The following is a 20,894-nucleotide window of genomic DNA, read 5'->3' as shown; positions in this document are numbered from 1 at the left end:
TTCCACCACAGAAATTTTTTTCCCTCCTACCATAGGCTCCTAAGGAGATAACTCATTGCAACAATTATCACTTTTAATTGTCCTCAGTTCCTGTTGTTTAATGCTCTGCTGCCAATTATGTCTTGCCTTCCCTCAAATAGACTAACCTGCATTTTAAATTCAGACTGCTCCCTAACAAAAAAAAAAAAAAAAAAAAGATAAGCATAGCAAATAATTGACCAAAGGGTGGGGAAAGCACTGATAGGTTGAACTTGTTTGTTTTTTTAAAGATTTATTTATTTTTATTGGAAAGTCAGATATACAGAGAGGAGAAGAAACAGAGAGGAAGATCTTCCGTCCAGTGATTCACTCCCCAAGTGAGCCCAGCGGCCAGTGCTGTGTCCATCCGAAGCCAGGAGCCAGGAACTTTCTCCAAGACTCCCACGCAGGTGTAAGGTCCCAAAGGCTTTGGGCTGTCCTCGACTGCTTTCCCAGGCCACAAGCAGGGAGCTGGATGGGAAGCAGGACCGCTGAGATTAGAACCGGCGACCATATGGGATTCCGGCGCATTCAAGGCAAGGACTTCAGCCACTAGGTCACCGCACTGGGCCCTGAACTTGTTTATTGCACCTTCAGTAGGGGGTTCACCACTGCCTCCCACCACCCTGCTGCTTTCCTCACACCCTCTCTTCTGCTACCTTCCCCACCCAACTCTTTGAAGTAATAACCAGCTTCTTCTTCTCATTGCCACCCCATCCTTAACTGAGGCCCAGAGCCACCGTGGAGACTGTGTCTTTGTCTCCTGATAGATAAAGCTTCATCTGTCGGGACTGGCACAGCAGTGTGGCAGTAAAACCACTACTTGTATAGTGCCCACATCCCACATGGCACCTATTCAAAGCCCATCTGCTCTACTTCTGATGCCGAGCTCCATGCCGATGTACCTGGAAAAAGCTACAGAAAGTGTTCGGACCCATGTGTGAGGCCCGGAAGAAACTTCTGGCTCTCGGTTTGGGCCTAGACCAGCCTCAACTGTTGCAGCCATTTGGCCTATTTGGGCCAAATAGAACACACTCTCTCTCCTCTCTCTCTCTCTTTCTTTTCCTGTGATTCTACCCTTTAAATAAATAAATAAATTGGGCCAGGCATGGTAGCCTAGTGGCTAAAGTCCTCGTCTTGCATGTGCTGGGACCCCATATGGTTGCTGGTTCTAATTCTGGCTGTTCCACTTCCTTTCCAGTTCCCTGCTTGTGGCCTGGAAAAGCAGTTGGGGACAACCCAAAGCTTTGGGATCCTGCATGCCTGTGGGAGACCTGGAGGAAGCTCCTGGCTCCTGGTTTCAGATTGGTTCAGCTTTGGCTGTTGTAACCACTTGGGGAATGAACCAGCAGATAGAAAAGCTTTCTCTCAGTCTCTCCTTCTCTATGTAAATGTGGCTTTCCAATAAAAACAAATAAATCTTTAAAATACTACTACTACTAATAATAATAAAAGCCTCGACTGTCTCCTGCAGTGTCAGTGCTACCTCCAAGGGCAGGGTCTGTGTGTGCTGGAAACCTGGAGTGCCCTGAGTTAAAGCACCTCCAGCACCAGGGCTGGAAGAGGCTGCAGAGGGGGAGGCCGAGAGCAGGAAGGAGCCTGGAATGTGTAAGTCATGGCACCATGTCTTTGTCAGCAGGCCAGAGCATGAGGTCCTGCTTCTTCTCTAGGATTGTATCAGGTCATGCTCCAGGGCTGCTTTAGGTTTCTCACTGACTCCAGAATGTTAAAGAAAGATCTGCCTTCCCCGACTTGGCTCTAACAGCGGCTGTTTTCTCTTTCAACAGGATCTTTAAAATGGACATAGAAGACTGCAATGGCCGCTCCTATATGTCTGGTATGCCTACTTGTGTGTCCTACACGTAAGGGCTGGGAGCAGGCATCCTCCTGCTAAGGTCTCAGAGGTGATGCTTGGGTCCAGTAGCCCTTCGCAATGCACAAGTACTGTGATTTACATTTCCTAAATAGTGATTACCTCCCCAGGATTCTTGGGGGGCAGGGAGGGATAGGGGAAGAGAATATAAGTGGTCTATTGGAGGAACAGATACAAAGCACACCCAGATGGAAGAAAGATGGTTCCTGCTGCTCTGACATCACTGACCAAATATAAAATTCCATCCCATTCCATGAGCCAAGAGAGCAGCATTCCAACCCTCCAAGGCTTTCCAAGGCCAGGTGTAGGTGTGTGAATTAGTGAAGTAGCTTAGGATAACAAGAAGATGGATGAGGATGGTGAGACTGTCTTGAACTATTGAACATGTCCTACCTCCAGCAGCCTTCAGTGTCACCACATGCCATGCAGGGAGGTATATGTACATAGCCCAGACTCCTGTACTTTTCAAGAGGAATAAGAAATCCAAGTTTTAGGGGTTGATGTTGTAATGTAGCAGGTTAAGCCACCACCTGCAGTGCCATCCCCAATGGGTTCCAGTTTGTGTCCCAACTATTTCACTTCTGATCTAGCTTCCTGCTAATGGTCTGGAAAAAAACAGGCAAAGGCATTGCAAGTGCTTAAGTACCTGCCACCACCTGTGAGACCTGGAAGAAACTCCTGGCTTCAGCTGGCCTGCTCTTTGCCCATTGCAGCTGTCTGGGGACCGAACTAGCAGACAGAGGAACTCTCTTGCTCTGTCTCTCTCTAACTCTGATTTTAAATAAGTAAATCAATACTGAAAAAAAATCCAAATTTTAAATAAAGTGTGTCTTCACTTTAAAATAATGAGTATTTTTTAAATAATCCATAGGATAAGTCAAATTTATTTCTCCTAAATTCTTTTTTGTTAAAGATTTATTTTTATTTTTATCGGAAAGGCGGATATACAGAGAGGAGAGACAGAGAGGAAGATCTTCCATCCGATGATTCACTCCCTAGGCAGCTGCAACGGCTGGAGCTGATCCAATCTGAAGCCAGGAGCCTCTTCCAGGTCTCCCACGCGGGCGCAGGGTCCCAAAGCCTTGGGCCATCCTCGACTGCTTTCCCAGGCCACAGTCAGGGAGCTGGATGGGAAGCGGGGCCTCCGAGATTAGAACCGGCGCCCATATGGGATCCTGGGTGTGCAAGGTGAGGACCTCAACCACTATGCCATGGCGCCAGGCCCATATTTCTCCTAAATTCTAGTAGTTTACAGCCTTTGGAGGTGGAGATAGAGAGCCCAATTTTCCTTTCCCCCCAATCTTTTTCCATAATTTAATACATTACAGTTTTTCACTCCAGCCAAATATTATTGAAGTGGAAGAGACAATTTTTTATAGTATAAGTAGCATTTTATTTATTTTCTTATGGTATAAGTGGCATTTTATTTATTTTTGAAGATTGACTTATTTCTTTGAAAGAGAGAGGGAGAGGGCCTGGCATGATAGCGTAATGATTTAAGTCCTCGCCTTGCATGCGCCAGGATCCCATACGGTTGCTAGTTCTAATCTCAGCAGTCCTGCTTCCCATCCAGCTCTCTGCTTGTGGCCTGGGAAAGCAGTCAAGGATAACCCAAAGCCTTGGGACCCTGCACCCATGTGGGAGACCTGGAAGGAGCTCCTGGATCCTGGCTTTGGATCATCATAGCACCGGCCATTGTGGTCACTTGGGGAGTGAATCACTGGATGGAAGATCTTCCTCTCTGTTTCTTCTCCTCTCTGTATATCTGACTTTCCAATAAAAATAAATAAATCTTAAAAAAAAAAAAAAGAAAAGAAAAAGAGAGGGAGACAGAGAGAGATCTTCTATCCACTCATTCACTCCCCAGATGGCCACAATAGCTTGCTGAAGCCAGGTTCTAGGAGCTTCTTTCAGGTCCCTTGTGGATGGCAGGAATCTGAACACTTGAGCCATCTTCTGCTTTTCCCAGTCCACCAACAGAGGGCTGCATCTGAAGTAGAGCCACTGGGACACCAACTGGTACCCAAATGAGATGCCCACATTGCAGCTTTACCCAGCAGCCCACAACACTAGGCCCCCTAAGTAGCATTTTAGAGACATCGAAGTCATCAGGTTTAACAAGATGAAAAGAAATCAAGAATTTTAGCAAGGGTGCTCTCTCTCTCTCTTACTCTGTCTCTCTAAAAGTATAGGAAAAAGGTCTTCAGTAGTTTGTATTTGGGATAGAAGGAATCGTGTTTTGGTTCATTAGAATGTCAGAGTAGGAAGTGATTACTAGAGGTAAAGGGAGCCTGAACTGAATTTTGATGATATAGGTGTCCCCAGTCCAGGCCCCATCGTGGACTGACCAGCAGCATAAACTGTGAAGCAGGACTAATAAAGGGGTCATTAGCATGGACTATGGGAGACAGCAAGGTCAGATGCAGGCATGAAAGGCATTGCCAACACCAGGGAAACGTCCAGCTAGATGTCGACTCTTGACTTGTTTTCATTTAAGGAGGGAAGGCAATAAAGTGAGTGAAGGCATTTGATTCTTGATACATGTGGGACACAATGATCAGGGATCAGGTGGACGGATTTAATTGGAAGAGACTTTATGGATACCAAGTCTTGGTGCTTCTGAGTAATCAGCCAATCCGTCTGCCTCCTACTCAATGCAACGCTTTCGGCAAACTGCTGTTGAGCCCCAGATACACTTGGGACCCTGCCTCAGAGCTGGGGCTCACTCAAGGCTTGCACATGAGAAGCTCTGAGGGGGTTGGTGAAGTCTCCCTTGGAGCTCTTTTCGATACTACCCGTGGAGAATACTGGGTGCTAGTGGAAGACTGGTGAGGGTATTTGCTCACTGCTCTGTGGACCAAGCTGTCCCCTCTTGCAGCAAGCTGGCATTTCCTAGATCAGAAGCACCTCTGCACAGAGTGGTTTTTGAATGAAAGTAGAAGCCAGAGATCCTCATCTGGGCTTGGAGCCTTCCAGAGAGGGTAAAGGGAAAGCCAAGGCAGGGCTAACGTGGGCTCTGCAAGTGGCTCCCTGTGGGACTAGGTGTACGTGTGAGGACTGGATGTACAGCATGAGGTGGTCCCCACCACGGGCCCCTCTCCTGGGCTGCTGGGGGAGCAACAGAGGCTCAGGCCTCAGTATGCAAGCCTTATGAAGCACCCCAGGGCCCCTTCAAGATAGTCCCTGCTCTTCTTCCTCCACTCCAGGTGGCTTTCTTTTGCTTGGCCCTTTGAGGAACGGGAGCTCTCTCCTGTTCTTCAAAGAGATTGCACTACCTCACAGAAGCTCACCCACAAAAGTCTGTCCTCTCTCCAAAAGTACCAGTCATCTTGGAGCAGGAAGAGGGGAGAGGGGGCACAAGCAGCAGCAATCCATGAATTGGCCACGCAGACCACCCTCCACACGCCGCATCCCCGTTAACGAGAAATGACTTGCTTGAGCCCACCTCGTGGAGTTAACTGAGCCGTGCTTGTCCCAGGTTTTCTGGTACTGTTCACGGTTTAAGGGAACCTTAAACAAAAAGGATGCAGGGGGTGGGCAGCTCCAAGTACCACAGCCCCTCCTACCTCCAAATTCTTGGAATCAGAAAATGTAGTGTCCCAAAGTAGGTCAACTCATCCACCAGCAGCTCCTCCAGCAGGGACAGGAGCAGAGGCCTCATCCTGATAAGAGGGAGGATTCTTACAGGACTGTGGGGGGCCAGGCATCTGGGCAGGCGGCTGGAGCCCCAGGGGCACAGGCGAAAGGAGTGGGAAGCCGACGGCAGCCGACCTGGAGGGACCCAGGCAACGATGCTCTCTGCACTAGCCTGAGCCCAGACTGCTGGGCCCTCCTGCTGCCGAGAAGGCGGGGAGGCTGTCAGTTCCCAGATGAAGAGAGCGACCTGCCTCCTGGCCAAGGGGAAGCCTGAGTTTGGTGGGGGAGGGGCATTCTGCTGAGAGCCTTGAAGCTGCCCCTTGTCCTGGGCCCCATGACCTCTGGGGCCTTGGCTTCCCTGGCTGGCACAGGATTGGGCCTTCCCTGGGGGCCCCTCCCGTTCTCCCTCCCACCACAAGCTCATCCATCTCTCCCCCTCTCTCTTGCTCTCTCTCTCTCTCTCTCTCTCTCTCTCATACACACACACACACACACACACACTTGCCTCTCTCAGGCATTTGTTGTGCAGTTCTTCTTTGTCTGCTGGGCAGGAGGGCAAAGGCATCGGCCTCCCCCTCCTGGTGCGCACACCCGCTCTCCCACCCCTTCGCTGTCGTGGAAAAGGGATGCCTTAGCCCAGCAGCATCCCCCACCGTACACACACACACACACACACACACACACACACACTGTCTCTCTTCAGCCCCCTCCCCAGCACATCCAAGCGTCTCCCTCTCTCTCTCTCACACACACATACACACACACTCTCTCTCTCTTTCCACACACATCCACCCCAGGCTGAGCGGTTCTCGCTGGCTGCAGCCGTGGGCCCCTGCTCACCGTGCGGCTGCCGCTGCCTGCGAAATGACGGCGGTTCCCCTCACTTCCAGGAATCCACGCTTCCTGGAAGGTGAGTGGCTGGGCTCACCCCTGCCTGCCACCGAGACGCAGACATGCACACACCACCCGCACTCCCTCGCCGTTTCCAAGGCGGCGGCCGCGTTCGCACCCCAGGGTCTCACCGGCAAGGGAAGGATAATGTAAGTTCAGGCAGAAGGCGGCCAGTGGAGGGGGGGCAGGGGGTTGCTGGGGCTAGGGAGCCAATTCAGTAACAACTCCCAAGCCAGAGGAGAGGGAGAGGATGGGGGCTGTGTGTGTAGCGGGGGAGGGGGGCGTTCCTCCTTACACTCGCGCGGAGGATGGGAAAGGGTGTTTGGTGTTGCTAAGCAGAGCCGGTGACTTGGACAGTGGGAGTCTGTGGTGACATCTTGATTAGGCCTTGGGGACAGAGGTAGAGCTGCCCCCCGGGGGGGGGGGCGGGTAATACCGACACAGGCCTGGGTGGGAATGGGTGGGAGAAGGAATCAAGGTGAGGAATTTGAGCCCCTGGCCGCAGGAGCCTCAGCTGGGAACCGAGCAGAGCTCGGAGGGGCTTCAGCGGTCTCCCCACAATAGCTGGGCATGGGCGTCTCTCTGCACCCTGCCAGCAGGCCAGCGCCCCACCACCCCACAGCCCACAGTCCAGAGAGGGATAAGCAATGAGGATGAAGTCCCTTGCAGAGAAGTGTGGAGGCTGTGCCAGCTGGGGGCCCTTCCCCAAGAGGTGGCTAGTCTTGGAAGGGACAGAGGAGGGACAGCAAGCACTGAGAACAGGCCTCCTTCAACCTGCGAGGCGTGGAGCCTGTGGCTTCCCTGGGCCCTCCCCTTCTCCCTCCCGCGTTCCTGCCCTTTACTGTCTCACAGTTCCTTTCAAGTGAACCTCATGCTTTGGCTTTGCCCTCTGAGGGGAGGGAAGGGTTCAGCCAATCCATGACGATGACTTTGACCAGCAAGATTTCTCAGACCCAAGAACAGCCCTCATTCTTGTCTTTGACAGTCTGGGATTTCTTGGGTATCCCAGGCATTTGAAATTCCCTCACTGGGGTTTCTAGGGCTAAGAGAGAAACTGCGAACTTCCTAAATCTGATTCTCATTCCCAGTACCCACTGGCTAGACATCCACCTTCCTGGGGGCCCGGATGCCTTGCCGATCCCAGAGGCAGGTTCATTTTTATATAGTAGCCCTGTGAAAATGGCCCTGAGCCTGTCTTTCCTCTCAGCTTGCTCCCAGGGAAGACAAGAGCATCAAAGAGCCTCTGGAATTACAAGGGGGGAGGCTCTAGAGGCCACAGCTTTTCCTCCTATTTTCAGGCCTTGGTGGGGGAGAGCCACAAGGGATGCTTTCCCTTTAATGCCCTGAAGTATCCCTTTAAGGATATTTTTCCCCATATAGCAAGCCCCTGGCTCCAGCAGGCAGCCACAAACTAGTAAGCTAGGACCAGGGATGGAGTTCCAGCCGGTTTTCACACCTCCTTTTAGGGTCAAGGCCTCGGCACCAGGGCCTAGAGCCCTGTTTTTCCTTATTATTAACATCGAGGGACTGAGAAAAAGTCAGAACCAACATTCAAGGAGGAAAAAAGAAAGTTCAGTCTAGCCCCTTGTAACCCAGTGCACAGCTGAAAGGGCATCTTTTAAAACGGAGTCTGAAGTCTCCAAGTCTTCATCACCTCCCGACGCTCACTTCTCGGCTTTCAGGCCACGTTTCTGGAGAACCACATCTCCCCCCCCAAGACCCTGTGGGAAGGCTCAGGTTCCCGCGGCTGTCTCTCAGAGTTAGTGAACAGCAAACTTCCTTAGGCTCCGATGGGATAGGATGGGGGAAATGGGACTTTTAGGAGAGGATATGGATGGGAAATGGTCCCAAAGTCCTGAGTGGTTGTTTTCTTCCCACTGACCAAAGCTGGAGAGGGATCCCTCAGGAGGGTGTGTTCCGGATTTCTTGCCTCAGGCCCAAGACTCCAACCATTTTATAATGGAATCTTTATTTTGTGAAAGTAAGTATGTGTATAGCTGGGCAATTGGGGAAAGTACTAATAGGTGGACTTTAGGGATAAATTTTAGGGGTTTTCTGTCTCTCTCTCTCCCTCCCTTTCCCCCTTTTCATTCACTCTTGCTCGCCCATGTTCAGGCCTGTGCACACATCCATGCATGTTCATATTAGCAGATGATATAGCAAGTTAAGGATATGTTTATCCCAGTCAGTATGTTCTCTCTTTGTATATCTACGTATGTGATATGTGTATCTCTGTATGTTTATCTCCATGTGTTTTTATTTTACCTATGTATTTGTACAGAAGATTATGGGGAGATGGGATTTTTTTAAAAAAAAGACATTCCTAACTTCAGGTACGTAACTGATTTTTAAAAACATTATGAAACTCTCAAAAATATCTTTACAAAGCAAGTTGTCAGTAAACTAAAATATATTGAGAAGCACATTTGAGTGGTAAGGGAATATCAGTTGGTCAGTGCGGTTGGAGTCAGATCAGAAGGAGATCCTCCAGTGTGGTCAAGATTTTGCTAAAATTTGGAAAATTGGATAGACTCAACTGTCCCTTCCTGAGACAGTGACCACCCCCCCAGTGGACTGTGCAGGTGGCACTTCAGGGCATGGGCTCTTACCCTCTGTGTTCTGAACCCAGTTTTGCCACTAGCTGAATGTGAACTTAGGAACATAAGCTCTGTTGTGCCATGGCTCCTCAGCTGAAAAAACTATGATACTGTTAGCATCTGCCTCAAAGGGCGGGGCGGTTCATGACGGTTAAAAGACACAATCCATTTTCAGTATATAACACCCGGCAAATAGTAACCCCTCAAGTAAATTAACTTCTATCATCATCATTACTAGTGGGCCCCCCCCCAAATTCCTACAGATCTCCAAGCTGCTGTTGGGGACCCTGGAAAGAAACAGTAGGGAAAAAAAGTGTGTCCTGAATCACCACCCTCCAGAGGCCCCCATTTTCCTCTCCGCTTTGGCCCGCCCAGCCCCAACGTTGTTTCCTGTGGGTGTCAGGCAGTAATACTTGCGGATCTTCCCCTCAGCCTCAGATAAAGGTAGGGTAGGCACAGCCCAGGAACCAAGTGCACAGAAGTCAGCACCAGGCACCCTGCTGGTAGGGGCCTGATGTAGGATGCCTGGTACACAACCGCACCCTGGCTATGGAGTAAATGTGAGAATTTAACTTGATTCTTCGGGCAGTGGACAGTGGGATGGCTCCAACTCGTTGCCTTCTTGTTCTCTCCTCCAAGGTAGCGGGGACTCATCTCTGGAGAAGGAGTTCCTTGGGGCCCCGGTGGGGCCCTCGGTGAGCACCCCCAACAGCCAGCACTCTTCTCCCAGCCGCTCACTCAGTGGTAAGTGCACCTCCCTGGCCCCTCCTGACACCAGGCAGCCCCTCGGTGTGTGGCCCTCGCATCACCTCCTACTGGCCCCATGGTTGTCTCCCTTCGATTTCCTGCTTAGAGTCTGAAAGCTCAAGGGAGCCCAGGGTCTAGGGTTTTTCTGGCTTCAAAAAAGAGAATGTCACTGCCAGCCTACAGTGGAATGAAAAGAGGCATAGGCAGGATTGAGAAGGCTCCAAAAGAGAATGTGGGGCTTGGAGAAGCAGGCAGATGGAAGACCCCACTCCCCCATGCAGACAGGGTCATCACAATCACCCCTCCCCAGCTGGCCCTAGATGTGACATTCTCTAAATGGTTTGAATAGCCAGGAATGTAGGTCAGAGCTAGAGCCAAGGCCTTCACAATAGCTCCTCCCTCCTTGGTCCCCTCCTCTGCCTCAGCGTTCTGTGGAGGAGGTGGGGTGGAGGGTTCTTAGGGGTCTTAGGGGATAAGGGGATAGTGTGAGCCATGTCTGTCTCTTAGCCTTGCCCTCTCTCCAGCTTGTTACCCCTTCGTCCTCAGACTGTTTTCCCGCCACTGCTACTTGCTGGCTTCCTGCCCGGGGCCTAGCTAGGCAGACATCTTTCTTAATGTCAAGAGAGTGGAAAAAACAGCTGCTCGTGGCCACCTCCTCTGCCTAGTGATGGAACCATCCTATAGTCTCCATTGTGTCCTCGGAGGCCTCTTTGCCCCCATGGGTGGGGAAAAAAGGAAAGGGGGGTTTGATTCCCAGTGGACCACTGATGGTCAGTGGAGATTGGAGCCTGTTGACCAGTTTGAAGACCTGTGCAGATGGCAGGCCTGTTTAGAAGTCTGACTCTGGCCTGGCCTATATCTGTTTTAAACGCCATCCCACCCTCCAGCCAACTCCATCAAGGTGGAGATGTACAGCGATGAAGAGTCCAGCCGACTGCTGGGGCCAGATGAGCGGCTCCTGGAAAAGGATGATAGTGTGATTGTGGAAGACTCGTTGTCAGAGCCCTTGGGCTACTGCGATGGGAGCGGACCGGAGCCCCACTCTCCAGGAGGCATCCGGCTGCCCAACGGCAAGCTCAAATGTGATGTCTGTGGCATGGTCTGTATTGGACCCAACGTGCTCATGGTGCACAAACGCAGCCACACGGGTGAGTGGGCCAGAGGGGTTCAGGGAGGAGCCCTAGGGAGGGCCACCAAGCACAGGCAGGGCTGGGGGTGAGAGTAGGGCAGCCTCAGAAAGGGACGTTTCTCAGCATATTATCTCACTGACTCAAAGAAACCTTAGCAGAAGGGACAGAATTTGGACCCCCTCAACATCTGTCTTTCTCTATTACAAAGAAAGCCTGAAGGCTTTCTCAGAGTGTGGAGAGGGGAAAGTGCCATAGCCTTGAGAAGAAGCTGGTGGTCCAGCCCGGGTGGGGCTCCTGGGTAGTGTTTGGGGCTTTCCAACCAGGCTTCTTGAAAAACAAGAAAAACAAGTACCTCCCCTTTTCTGCCTCCTTTGGGTCTCTGGGGCAGAGTGGGCCCCGTGGAGCCGGTTCTGATACCGGCCCTTTGTCCCCTGGCCCTGCCACACACCTCTAATCCATAGATTTCCAAGGTGAGGTTGTCCCCCAAGGACATCATTCTGGCAGGCTTTGCATGGGAGTGGGCTCAGACCTCTCCTTCCGGGTAGACTTGGGGGATTCCTTCAAAGCTCCTCACCTGCTGTGTCTGGGATCTCTGCTTCCACCTGCAGGAGAAAGGCCCTTCCACTGCAACCAGTGTGGGGCCTCCTTTACGCAGAAGGGGAATCTGCTGCGCCACATCAAGCTACACTCTGGGGAGAAGCCCTTCAAATGCCCCTTTTGCAACTACGCCTGCCGGCGGAGGGACGCACTCACGGGCCACCTCCGCACACACTCAGGTCAGTGACTGGCAGGAAACAAGGGCGGGGGGTGCTGTTTTTGTTTTGTTTTGTTTTTTTGACTTGTATTTTAGAGACTGCTAGAATACCACCTGTGCCCCATGCCCCCACCTCTGAGCCCCAGGGAAGCCCCGCTCCCACTTCACTGGCCCCAGACCCACACTGTCTGGTAGTGTCTTTACCCTCCTCTGCAGCTGTGGCGGTCCTGGATGTCCCCTGGCCATCCTTTGCTTTACCTTCTGCTAACTCCTGGGAGCATCTCAGGGGCTCTGAAACTGGGAAAATGGGAGCCTAGGGTCTCTGAGTAGGAAGAATACCCCATTTCCATTCCCTATTCCAGAGGAGGCAGGGGTTTAAAGCAGCATGGAAGAACTGAGTTGGCAAGATTTCCAAGCCCAATCAAGACTGTCTGGGTCAATATCTGTCTGAATGAGCTAGACAGATAACATACTTCTAAGGTTTTAGACTTTCTGCTTGGACTTGAGAAGAGGCCAGGAGCTGAGCTAGCAGGAAGGAGAAAGTTCAAGATTGGGAAGTCAAAGAAAGAAAGGGAAGAGGGGAAAGAAGTAGAGTATGTCCTTGGACACTTTGCTGGCTACTTTTCTCTTAAACTCTCCTGTGCCAGAGTTCACAAGAACAATGTCTTCACCGCCATCTCTACGTCCTACCTCTTCCTGTCGCCCATGTGTCCCAGCTCCTCTCACCTTATGATGAGGACCCGGCGATGCACATGGGGAAGCAGGCAGGGTCACTGTTGATTCATGCTTTCTAGTCCACAGAGCATGTCCTCTGTGTCTCCTCAAGTCCCAAGGAAGATGCGATTAACCCCATCATAGTGACAGTGAGAGCCAAGCTGGCTCCTCAGAGTTGGGGAGGACAAGTTTGGGGTGCAGCACTCCACTACAGCCCGACTGGGACCCCATTGAGGGTCAGAGTACAGGCATCTTTTCTGAAAAAATGCTCCCTTTGCTGGCTTGGAACAAGCCCCTAGAATTTTTTTCCCTTAAGATTTGTGTATTATTTGTTTAAAAGGCACAGTGACAGAGATACAGTAAGAGAAGGAGAGAGAGACAGAGAGAGAGTATGTGTGTCCCATTCCCTGGATCATTCTCCAAATGCCCACAACAGCTGGAGCTGGGCCAGGCCAAAGCCAGGAGTTAGAAATTTTATTCAAGTCTCCCACACCAGTAGAAGGAATCTAGACACTTAGGTCATATTCAGCTGCTTTCTCAAGCACTTCACTAGCAAGCTAGGTCAGAAGTGGAGCTGCCAGGACTTGAAGTGGCACTCTGACATAGGATGTCAGCACAGCAAACAGTGCCTTAACTTGTTGTGCCATTGCACTGGCCCTAGCCCGTAGAGTGCTTAGCAGTAAGCACAGTTGAATAGACGTTGGCTGTTGGCCGGTAGTCTGTTAATGACACACAAAGACAGGCATGAGAGGGCTTCCAAAAGTTCATAGAAAATAGGAATTGGGAAAAAAAGAAGGACTATACATAATTTTTTTTAAAAATCATACCAAAATTAGCTTAGTTTTTAAATTTCATTTTTCCACAAACTTTTGGAAGTCTGTCCCATACCACTGGGTCTCATCTCTCTGAGATTCAGTTGCAACTCACTGTCGAAGAAAAGAGATTAAAAAATCATTCCCCTCCCAACTGTTAAACCATTTCCCCAAGGAGCCCAGGGTGGGTTCATCGCTTCTCGGCCTTTTGGCTAAGATCAAGTGTAGAACTGTAGGATTCAATCCACAGAGCAAGAGCAAAATGGAGGGTGATTATTCCAGTCAAGGCCAAGTTGAGGCTGGGGGCGGGCAGTGAATACTAATCTAATAGAGATGCTCTCTCTGGACTCCCTGCTTTGTAAGAGCAAGAAATATAAAATATACTATACCTTGTATCTTCACTTTTTCCTCCCCTTTCACAAATATCTGTAAACAAAGTATCAATCTCAGTTTCTTCAGTAGGATTTCTGCAAGATCTTATATACCTGGTCCTTAAAAAAAAAATCCAAATTTGTTGTTCTCTCCCTCTTTTCCTCTTCTCAGCATTCCTCTGTCATTGATGGGCTTTCTGGGCTTCCTTGGGGTATTAGTGTGGAGGGACAGAAAAGAGCCAGGCAAACCTCACTAGAGATGCAGTTGTACCTGCCAGTAAAAGGGCAAGGGAAGCTGCCCCTCCCCACATGGGCGGGTCTAAGGGAACTCCCTTCTGTCACTGCAACCTGCCAATTTCCCCAAAACCAGAACAACAACAACAAAAAAACCTTGTCAGATAAGCAGCAAATCCGCCTGCCTCACCACCACCTTGAAAGGTGAAAGCACAGTCAGCCCCAGGCTCTGAGATTGTGGCCTGGGGCCCCTTGCTCCCTGTGAGCATCTGGAAGCCCACCCTGTGACCTGTGCTGCTGGAGCTCTGTGCCCTGAGGTCCCCTTGTCCTCACAGCTGTGCATAATTTACCCACCCCCAATTTTGGTTCCTTTGTGCATATTCTGGAATGCCCGTCCTCCAGCTTCTTGCAGTCCCATGCTGGTGCCCACTGGCTACACGCCAGATGATGTTGCATAGGGAGCAATAACTCTGACACCTTCTCCTCCTCTCCTCTGCAGTCTCCTCTCCCACGGTGGGCAAACCTTACAAGTGTAACTACTGTGGCCGCAGCTACAAGCAGCAGAGCACTCTGGAGGAGCACAAGGAACGCTGTCACAACTACCTGCAGAGTCTCAGCACTGACGCGCAAGCCTTGGCCGGGCAGCCAGGTGGGGGCACAGCCACAGTGTGGTGGGGGGGAAGGGCAAGGGGTGGAGGGCGGGGCCAGCACCTGTCCCCACCCCTTCCCCAGGAGTGAGGTTCATGCCCCACTCCCCAGAGGAGCTCGCTGGTGTAGGGTCAATAGGGGTGTCCTAGAGGTAAGGGGACTTTGGGACTATGTCCTCAGGTTAACAGGAAGAACTCTGGGAGCATCAAATCAGCAGTCAAAAGCACAGGATTGTCTCACAGGATCTGAAAGGTTAACTGGGATGAACCTGAGGGTAGGAGAGAGCCCAGCTGCCTAGGCAGCAGCTCTGACCTCCGGAGTCTGTGGGCCTGCTGAGCCGGTGCTACCTCCCTGTCGCCAGGTGATGAGATCCGTGACCTGGAAATGGTGCCAGACTCCATGCTGCACTCGTCATCGGAGCGGCCAACGTTCATTGATCGTCTGGCCAACAGCCTCACCAAACGCAAGCGTTCCACCCCCCAGAAGTTTGTAGGTAAGAGGACAGTTGGAAAGGAGACATCAGATGCAGCTCCAATCAGCCTGAGCTCTGCTTAACACTAAGCCATGGCTTTCGGACTTGAAATGTGCTTGGAGGGGGAGGAAGGCAGGCTGGTGGTCTGCAGTGCTGAAGATCTGTCTCTAGCCCCCAAGGTAGGATGCGTCTTGAGAGTGAAGAGAAGTTGAAGCAGAGGGCTATTGTTGGGTACTCAGACTCCAGTTTTGTTTTTGGAAAGATTGCTTTTTTAAAAAAGCTGAGTTGCAGTAGGGAGAGAGACTGGGGGCTGTGGCATAGAGAGTAAAGCCACTACCTGTGATGCCAGCATCCCATATGGATGCCAGTTAAAGACCCAGCTGCTTCATATCAGAACCAGCTCCCTGATAATGCACCTGGGAAGGCAGCAGAGGATGGCCAAAGTACCTGGACCCCTGTATCCAGGTGATATGGAAGTGATGCTGAAGTGCTATGGGAAATACGGAAGAAACTTCTGGCTCCATACTATAGACCAACCCAGATCTTGTAGCCATTTGGGGAGCAAATCAGTGGATGGAAGATCTCTTTGTCTCTTGTCTCTTTGTAACTCTGCCTTTAAGCAAGTAAATACATTTTTTAAAAAAGAAAGATTTATTTATTTTTATTGGAAAGTCAGATATACAGAGAAGGAAGGAGATACAGATTGAAAGATCTTCTGTCCACTGGTTTACTCCCCAAGTGGGGGCAACAGCTGGAGCTGAGCCAATCCGAAGCCAGGAGCCAAGAGCTTCCTCTGGGTCTCCCACATGTGTGCGTGGTCCCAAGGCTTTGAGCCATCCTTGACTGCTTTCCCAGGCCACAGACAGCTGGATGGGAAGTGGAGCAGCCAGGATTAGAAGTAGCAACCATATGAGGTCCCAGCACATGCAAGACAAGGACTTTAGCCGCTAGGTTCCTGCACTGAGCCCACAATTAAACAAGTCTTTAAGAGAGAGAGGGAGACAGATATTTCATCCACATTTGCTAGTTCACCCCTCAAATGGCTGCAGTGGCCAGGGCTTAACCAGGCCAAACACAGGAGCCAAGAGCTTCTTGTGGGTCTCCCATGGGGGTTCAGGGAGCTAAGCACTGGGGCCATTCTCCACTGCATTCCTAGCACAGAGAGAGCTGGATTGAAAGTGAAGCAGCTGGGACTTGGGAAGCATAATCTACTCTACCACAGTGTTGCTTGCCACACTGCCCCTGCCCACATGTCCCCCTTTTATTTCCCCCAGTTTTTGAGGGTAGCAAGGATCTCTGTGTGGGATCTTGGAAGCACAGAGAGAGAGGGAGTATGACCTGGTTCCCCATGTTTTGCTAGCCTTGGGTCCCTGTGGACCTGGAGTTTATGGTGACGGAAGGAAGCGTTCCTGGTACCTGGGTAGGGACTGAGTCCTTCTCCTTCTAGAGGGCGAGAGAACCTGCTCGCAGGGATCCAAGGTCAATGGCAGTGACTGCCACTGCATCCACACGCTGGAAGCAGCAGTACTGAGAGCTCCTTCTTCCCAGGTGACAAGCAGATGCGCTTCAGCCTCTCGGACCTTCCCTACGATGTGAACTCGGGTGGCTATGAGAAGGATGTGGAGCTGGTGGCCCACCACGGCCTGGAGCCTGGCTTCGGAGGGTCTCTGGCCTTCGTGGGTACGGAGCATCTGCGTCCCCTCCGCCTGCCACCCACCAACTGCATCTCAGAACTCACACCAGTCATCAGCTCCGTCTACACCCAGATGCAACCCCTTCCCAGCCGCCTGGAGCTTCCAGGCTCCCGAGAAGCAGGTGAGGGACCCGAGGACCTGGCCGATGGGGGTCCCCTCCTCTACCGGGCCCGGGGCCCCCTGGCTGATCCTGGCGCCTCCCCCAGCAATGGCTGCCAGGACTCCACAGACACAGACAGCAACCATGAAGATCGGGTTGGAGGGGTGGTGCCTCTCCCTCAGGGTCCCCCACCCCAGCCCCCACCCACCATTGTGGTGGGCCGGCACAGTCCTGCCTACGCCAAAGAGGACCCCAAGCCACAGGAGGGGTTACTACGGGGCACCCCAGGCCCCTCCAAGGAAGTGCTTCGGGTGGTGGGTGAGAGTGGTGAGCCTGTGAAGGCCTTCAAGTGTGAGCACTGCCGTATCCTCTTCCTGGACCATGTCATGTTCACCATCCACATGGGCTGCCACGGCTTCAGAGATCCCTTCGAGTGCAACATCTGCGGCTACCACAGCCAGGATCGGTACGAGTTCTCCTCCCACATCGTGCGGGGAGAGCACAAGGTGGGCTAGGGACCTGCCCGCAGCCCGCCACTCCACTGCCCCACCTAATGGTGTCTAGCCCTGTTTTCCCCCACTGCATCCCAAGGAGCTTTGCTTTGTAGCCCCTCACCACTGGCTACCTGACTTCACACCTGACCCTGACCCCAGCTCTCACTTCCTCCTCGACTCTGACGTCTGTAAGCATTGTGACGACACAGGTCTCTTGCTTAGATCTCCCCTTCCCTCTCCTCGCAGCAGATATGCTGAGCTCTTTCTCATTTGGTTGGCTTCTTCTCTGCCTTGTATTGGCACTTGTTTGCCACGCCCTCACCCTCCTGGCCACCACACCCTTCCTCTTCAGACTGTTTGGGTTTTTTTTTTTTTTTCCACCTGGCTGACCCAGCCTTCTCCCTAGGCCCCATGGGCAGGAAGCTCCTCTCTTGAGCCTCTTGTCAGTTTCCACCCTGCACATTCTGATTCTTCCTTCTCTCTCTCTCTCTCTCTCTCTCTCTCTCTCTCTCTCTCTCTCGGGCCCTCCCTCAGCTCTGTGGCATTATAATCTCCTCTCTGGGACCCTCCAGCCTGGGACTCCATACCTCTTGTGCCCTCTCACTTTAGGCAGCTTGCACTATTCTTGAGTGAATGAAGAATTTCCTCCCAGTTTCAGTTGAAGGGGGTTGAATAACTTCTCCCCAGACACTGTGGGACTGCAGGTCCTCCTGCCAGTCCTTCCTAGAATGAGTTCCACAAAACCTGCCTTCAGGTCTCCCTCTAGGATGTGACAGCCCCTTCCCTCACCTCCAGTGAACCCCCAGCATGGCTCCCATCTCTTCAACTGCCAGTCTTTACGGTGGCGGCTTTTCTCTCCTTGGAGTGCCCCAAATGTATCTCCTCAGGGGCCAAGGGTAGGCCTGCAGCCCTCTGTCTTGGACACATTGGGAGCCACAGGTGCCTAGCTGGGAACCAGGGCATAGGAAGGGGGGCCACAGTGCTCTCTCCTGCACCTCTCAAATTTCTTCAGTCTTGCGACTTCCCTAAAGGCTCTCAGGGACTCCTTCAGTCCCCATTCTATGAGAAATTAGCAGATTGCTTGCTGCCTGCTGACCAGGGGGTGTCTTGTGTCTCGGCCCCTTAGGTCACATGCCTTCTCCCGCTCCCTCCCTGCAGGAGTCCCCCCACATGTCACCAGGTTCCTGGGCCCTGTCCTTGTTGCCCCAGGCAGGTGTGTCCTTTCTCTCTCCTGATTTTCAGTGTAACCAAAAATTATCCCATGATGAGCAAGGGCTTGCATTCCCCCCAGCCCACATCCCCCTTCCTTGTTCCAGCACGAATGGGATGGGCACAACAGAATCCAGGGTGGACATTCACTGCCCACATCCATGCTCAGCTCTCAGACACAGGGCAAGAGGGGGTGCTCCTCCCACCCCTAGCCCCGCCCTGGCGACTGCAGAGAACCCCACTTAGTTGGGAAAGTTGGTACTGGTGAGAAGGGGCAGGAGCAGCCCCAGCTCCGCTGCAAGTGGCAGCCTTTCTCCAGGAGCTCCCTGCCCAGGGCCACAGCCATCCCACTCTCTGCTTCCTTGAGATTCAAACCAAAGGCTGTTTTTCTATGTTTAAAGAAAGAAAAAAGAAAAAAAAAAAGTAAAAACCAAACACAACACCTCACAAGTTGTAACTCTTGCTCCTTCTCCTTTCCTTCCCTCCCTTTCCCCTCAATTTTTCTTTCCATTTATCCTATCCTATCTGTATTGGCTCTTTTTGCCTCCAGCTTTTCTCACTCCCTATCAGGGATTTTGGGGAGAAGGGATGGTAAGGGGTGGGCTAAGGACCAGACCCTGGAATTGGGACTCCAAAGGGCTCCGGGAAGGGCCCACCTCACTCTGTCATGGGAAGGAAAATAAGCTTTTCCTCTCTCCCTTTTTTCTTCTCTGTTCCCTGGTTTCCCGGACAGAACCAGGTTGGCAGGAAGAGGCATTGGGGGGAGCGGGGGAGCTGCTCCTCCTCAACAGTGTAGCAATAAACAGGTGCTGCTGAGGGCAGAGACTGAGGTGGAAGACCTGAGCTGGGAGGAGGACGGCCTCTGGAGTGGGCAGGGTCCTCTCCACAACACCCCAGGGTGCCAGCTCTCCATCTGAGGACAGCAGTAGAGCTGAGGCTAGTGTGGGGCTTGTCCTGGACCCTGGTTGTTGAGCCCCTTGCTGTTAGACCTGGCTCCCCACCTGTTCTGTTATGTATCTGGTGACACCTCATAAGGACTAGTCCCTTCGGGGCATCAGAGCCTTAGGCTTCTCCACACCCCTCCCCTTCCCCTCCCATAGTCAGCTCTGGCACCTGCAGCCTCCCGGGACATGAAGGACTATGCTCTGAGGCTAGACTCTGTGCCCATGAGAGCAGAGACTGGAAGGGCAAGACCAGGTGCTATGGAGGGGAGCGTGAACCAGCGAACTCCCCCGTCTCTCTCCAGACCATCACTGCACTTTAACCAGGGTCTTAGGTACAAAATCCTACTCTTCAGAGCCTGCCAGCTCTGCGACCTCAAACACCCTCATGCTTTCTCCCAGCTCCTTTTGCATTTTAAAAACTATATTAAAAAATTTTAACAAAAATTTTTCACACATACATATACACACACACACACTGAAATCCACCTGGAGAAAAGAGGTGTTTCCTTTTATATTGCTATTCAAAGTCAACACCACAAAAAATATTTCTAAATAGATACTTTTCCAGACCTTTGTGTGTGTGTGTGTGTGTGTCAGTGTCAAAGCTGCAGATGGGATTTTGTAATACTTCTGGCAGCTTCTTTCCATATGTACATAATATATATATATATTTTTAATCAGAGTTATGGAGAACAAAAAGAGAAAAAAAAAATAGAACACGGAAGCAAGTGCAATACCACCTCTCCTCTCTCCCAGGGTCTCCTCCATAGCCTATGTTTGGTCTCCCCTTTGAGCCTTTCCCCTCACCTCCACCTTTCTTTCTGATTCCCTCCCCACCTTTTTTTTTTTAATGTTTTTCTCCTCTCTCAAGAGGGGTTAAACTAGCTTTTGAGACTTACTGCAAAGCGTTTTTGTATATGTAATATATTGTAAGTAAATATTTGTGTAACGGAGATATACTACTGTAAGTTTTGTACTGTACTGGCTGAAGGTCTGTTATAAATAAACATGAGTAATTTAACACCTCTGCTTGTTTCTGCACACTTCCTTTGCCTCTCTGTCGGGGGGTGGTGGGGAAGGGGCCCTCCCTGCAGCATGTTGTAATAAATTCTATGTAGTTTAGCAGATGAGCAAATCTGTGATTGAGAGGAAGTCAGACAAGAATGTTCAGGTTCTTGCAAGAGAACAGAAGGGTTTTTAGCCTAGAATAGGAAGTAGATTTTCCTACCACAGGTGTCTTGAGTGATAGGAGAAAAAGCCTGACTCGCTATCTCCACGGCAAGAATTCATCACACACTTGCTGAATCCCTACTACGTGCAAAACGACATGGATGTCTAGGGATCTTTGTTACAATAACGTGTGATGATAATGATAGGATTTAACACTTTTTTTTCTTTACATGTGCTGTTTATTTTTTTTATTCAAAAGGCAAGAGATGGAGACAGGAAGAGATCTCTCCTCAACTAGTTCACTCTCCACATGCCTACAACAACTTGGAATGAGCTTGAAGAAGCCAGAAGAACAGAAATCTGGGTTTTTCACGTATGTGGCAGGG

At 51.2% G+C, this 20,894-nt stretch overlaps 1 protein-coding gene across 4 annotated transcripts; it reads left to right on the top strand.

Annotated features, from left to right (window-relative positions):
- The first annotated feature begins 1,665 nt into the window (after nt 1-1,665).
- Nucleotides 1,666-19,758, top strand: IKZF4 (IKAROS family zinc finger 4). Of its 4 annotated transcripts, XM_040983924.1 has the most exons (8): nt 6,468-6,567; nt 8,306-8,399; nt 9,655-9,759; nt 10,650-10,910; nt 11,501-11,668; nt 14,277-14,426; nt 14,787-14,918; nt 16,446-19,758. In XM_040983924.1, the coding sequence occupies exons 1-8, from the start codon at nt 6,481-6,483 to the stop codon at nt 17,204-17,206; spliced, it is 1,758 nt and encodes a 585-aa protein (XP_040839858.1). In that variant the 5' UTR covers nt 6,468-6,480; the 3' UTR covers nt 17,207-19,758. The 4 variants fall into 4 exon arrangements, with proteins under 4 accessions (XP_040839867.1, XP_040839864.1, XP_040839858.1 ...); XM_040983933.1 differs by lacking the exons at nt 6,468-6,567; nt 8,306-8,399 and adding an exon at nt 1,666-1,855; XM_040983930.1 differs by lacking the exons at nt 6,468-6,567; nt 8,306-8,399 and adding an exon at nt 6,311-6,437.
- The last annotated feature ends 1,136 nt before the right edge of the window (nt 19,759-20,894 follow it).

This window comes from Ochotona curzoniae, unplaced genomic scaffold, assembly GCF_017591425.1.
Source record: "Ochotona curzoniae isolate NIBS_2020 unplaced genomic scaffold, NIBS_Ocur_1.0 contig_1014, whole genome shotgun sequence".
NCBI classification, from domain to species: domain Eukaryota; kingdom Metazoa; phylum Chordata; class Mammalia; order Lagomorpha; family Ochotonidae; genus Ochotona; species Ochotona curzoniae.
The sequence above is the reverse complement of the archived record's forward strand: the minus strand, read 5'-3'. Positions and strand labels throughout refer to the sequence as shown.

Coding starts and splice junctions, on each gene's coding strand:
- IKZF4 (XM_040983924.1), top strand. CDS start 6,481: ATGCACACACCACCCGCACTCCCTCGCCGTTTCCAAGGCGGCGGCCGC. Junction 14,427..14,786: donor AGCCTTGGCCGGGCAGCCAG/GTGGGGGCACAG, acceptor CCCTGTCGCCAG/GTGATGAGATCCGTGACCTG. Junction 14,919..16,445: donor CACCCCCCAGAAGTTTGTAG/GTAAGAGGACAG, acceptor CCTTCTTCCCAG/GTGACAAGCAGATGCGCTTC.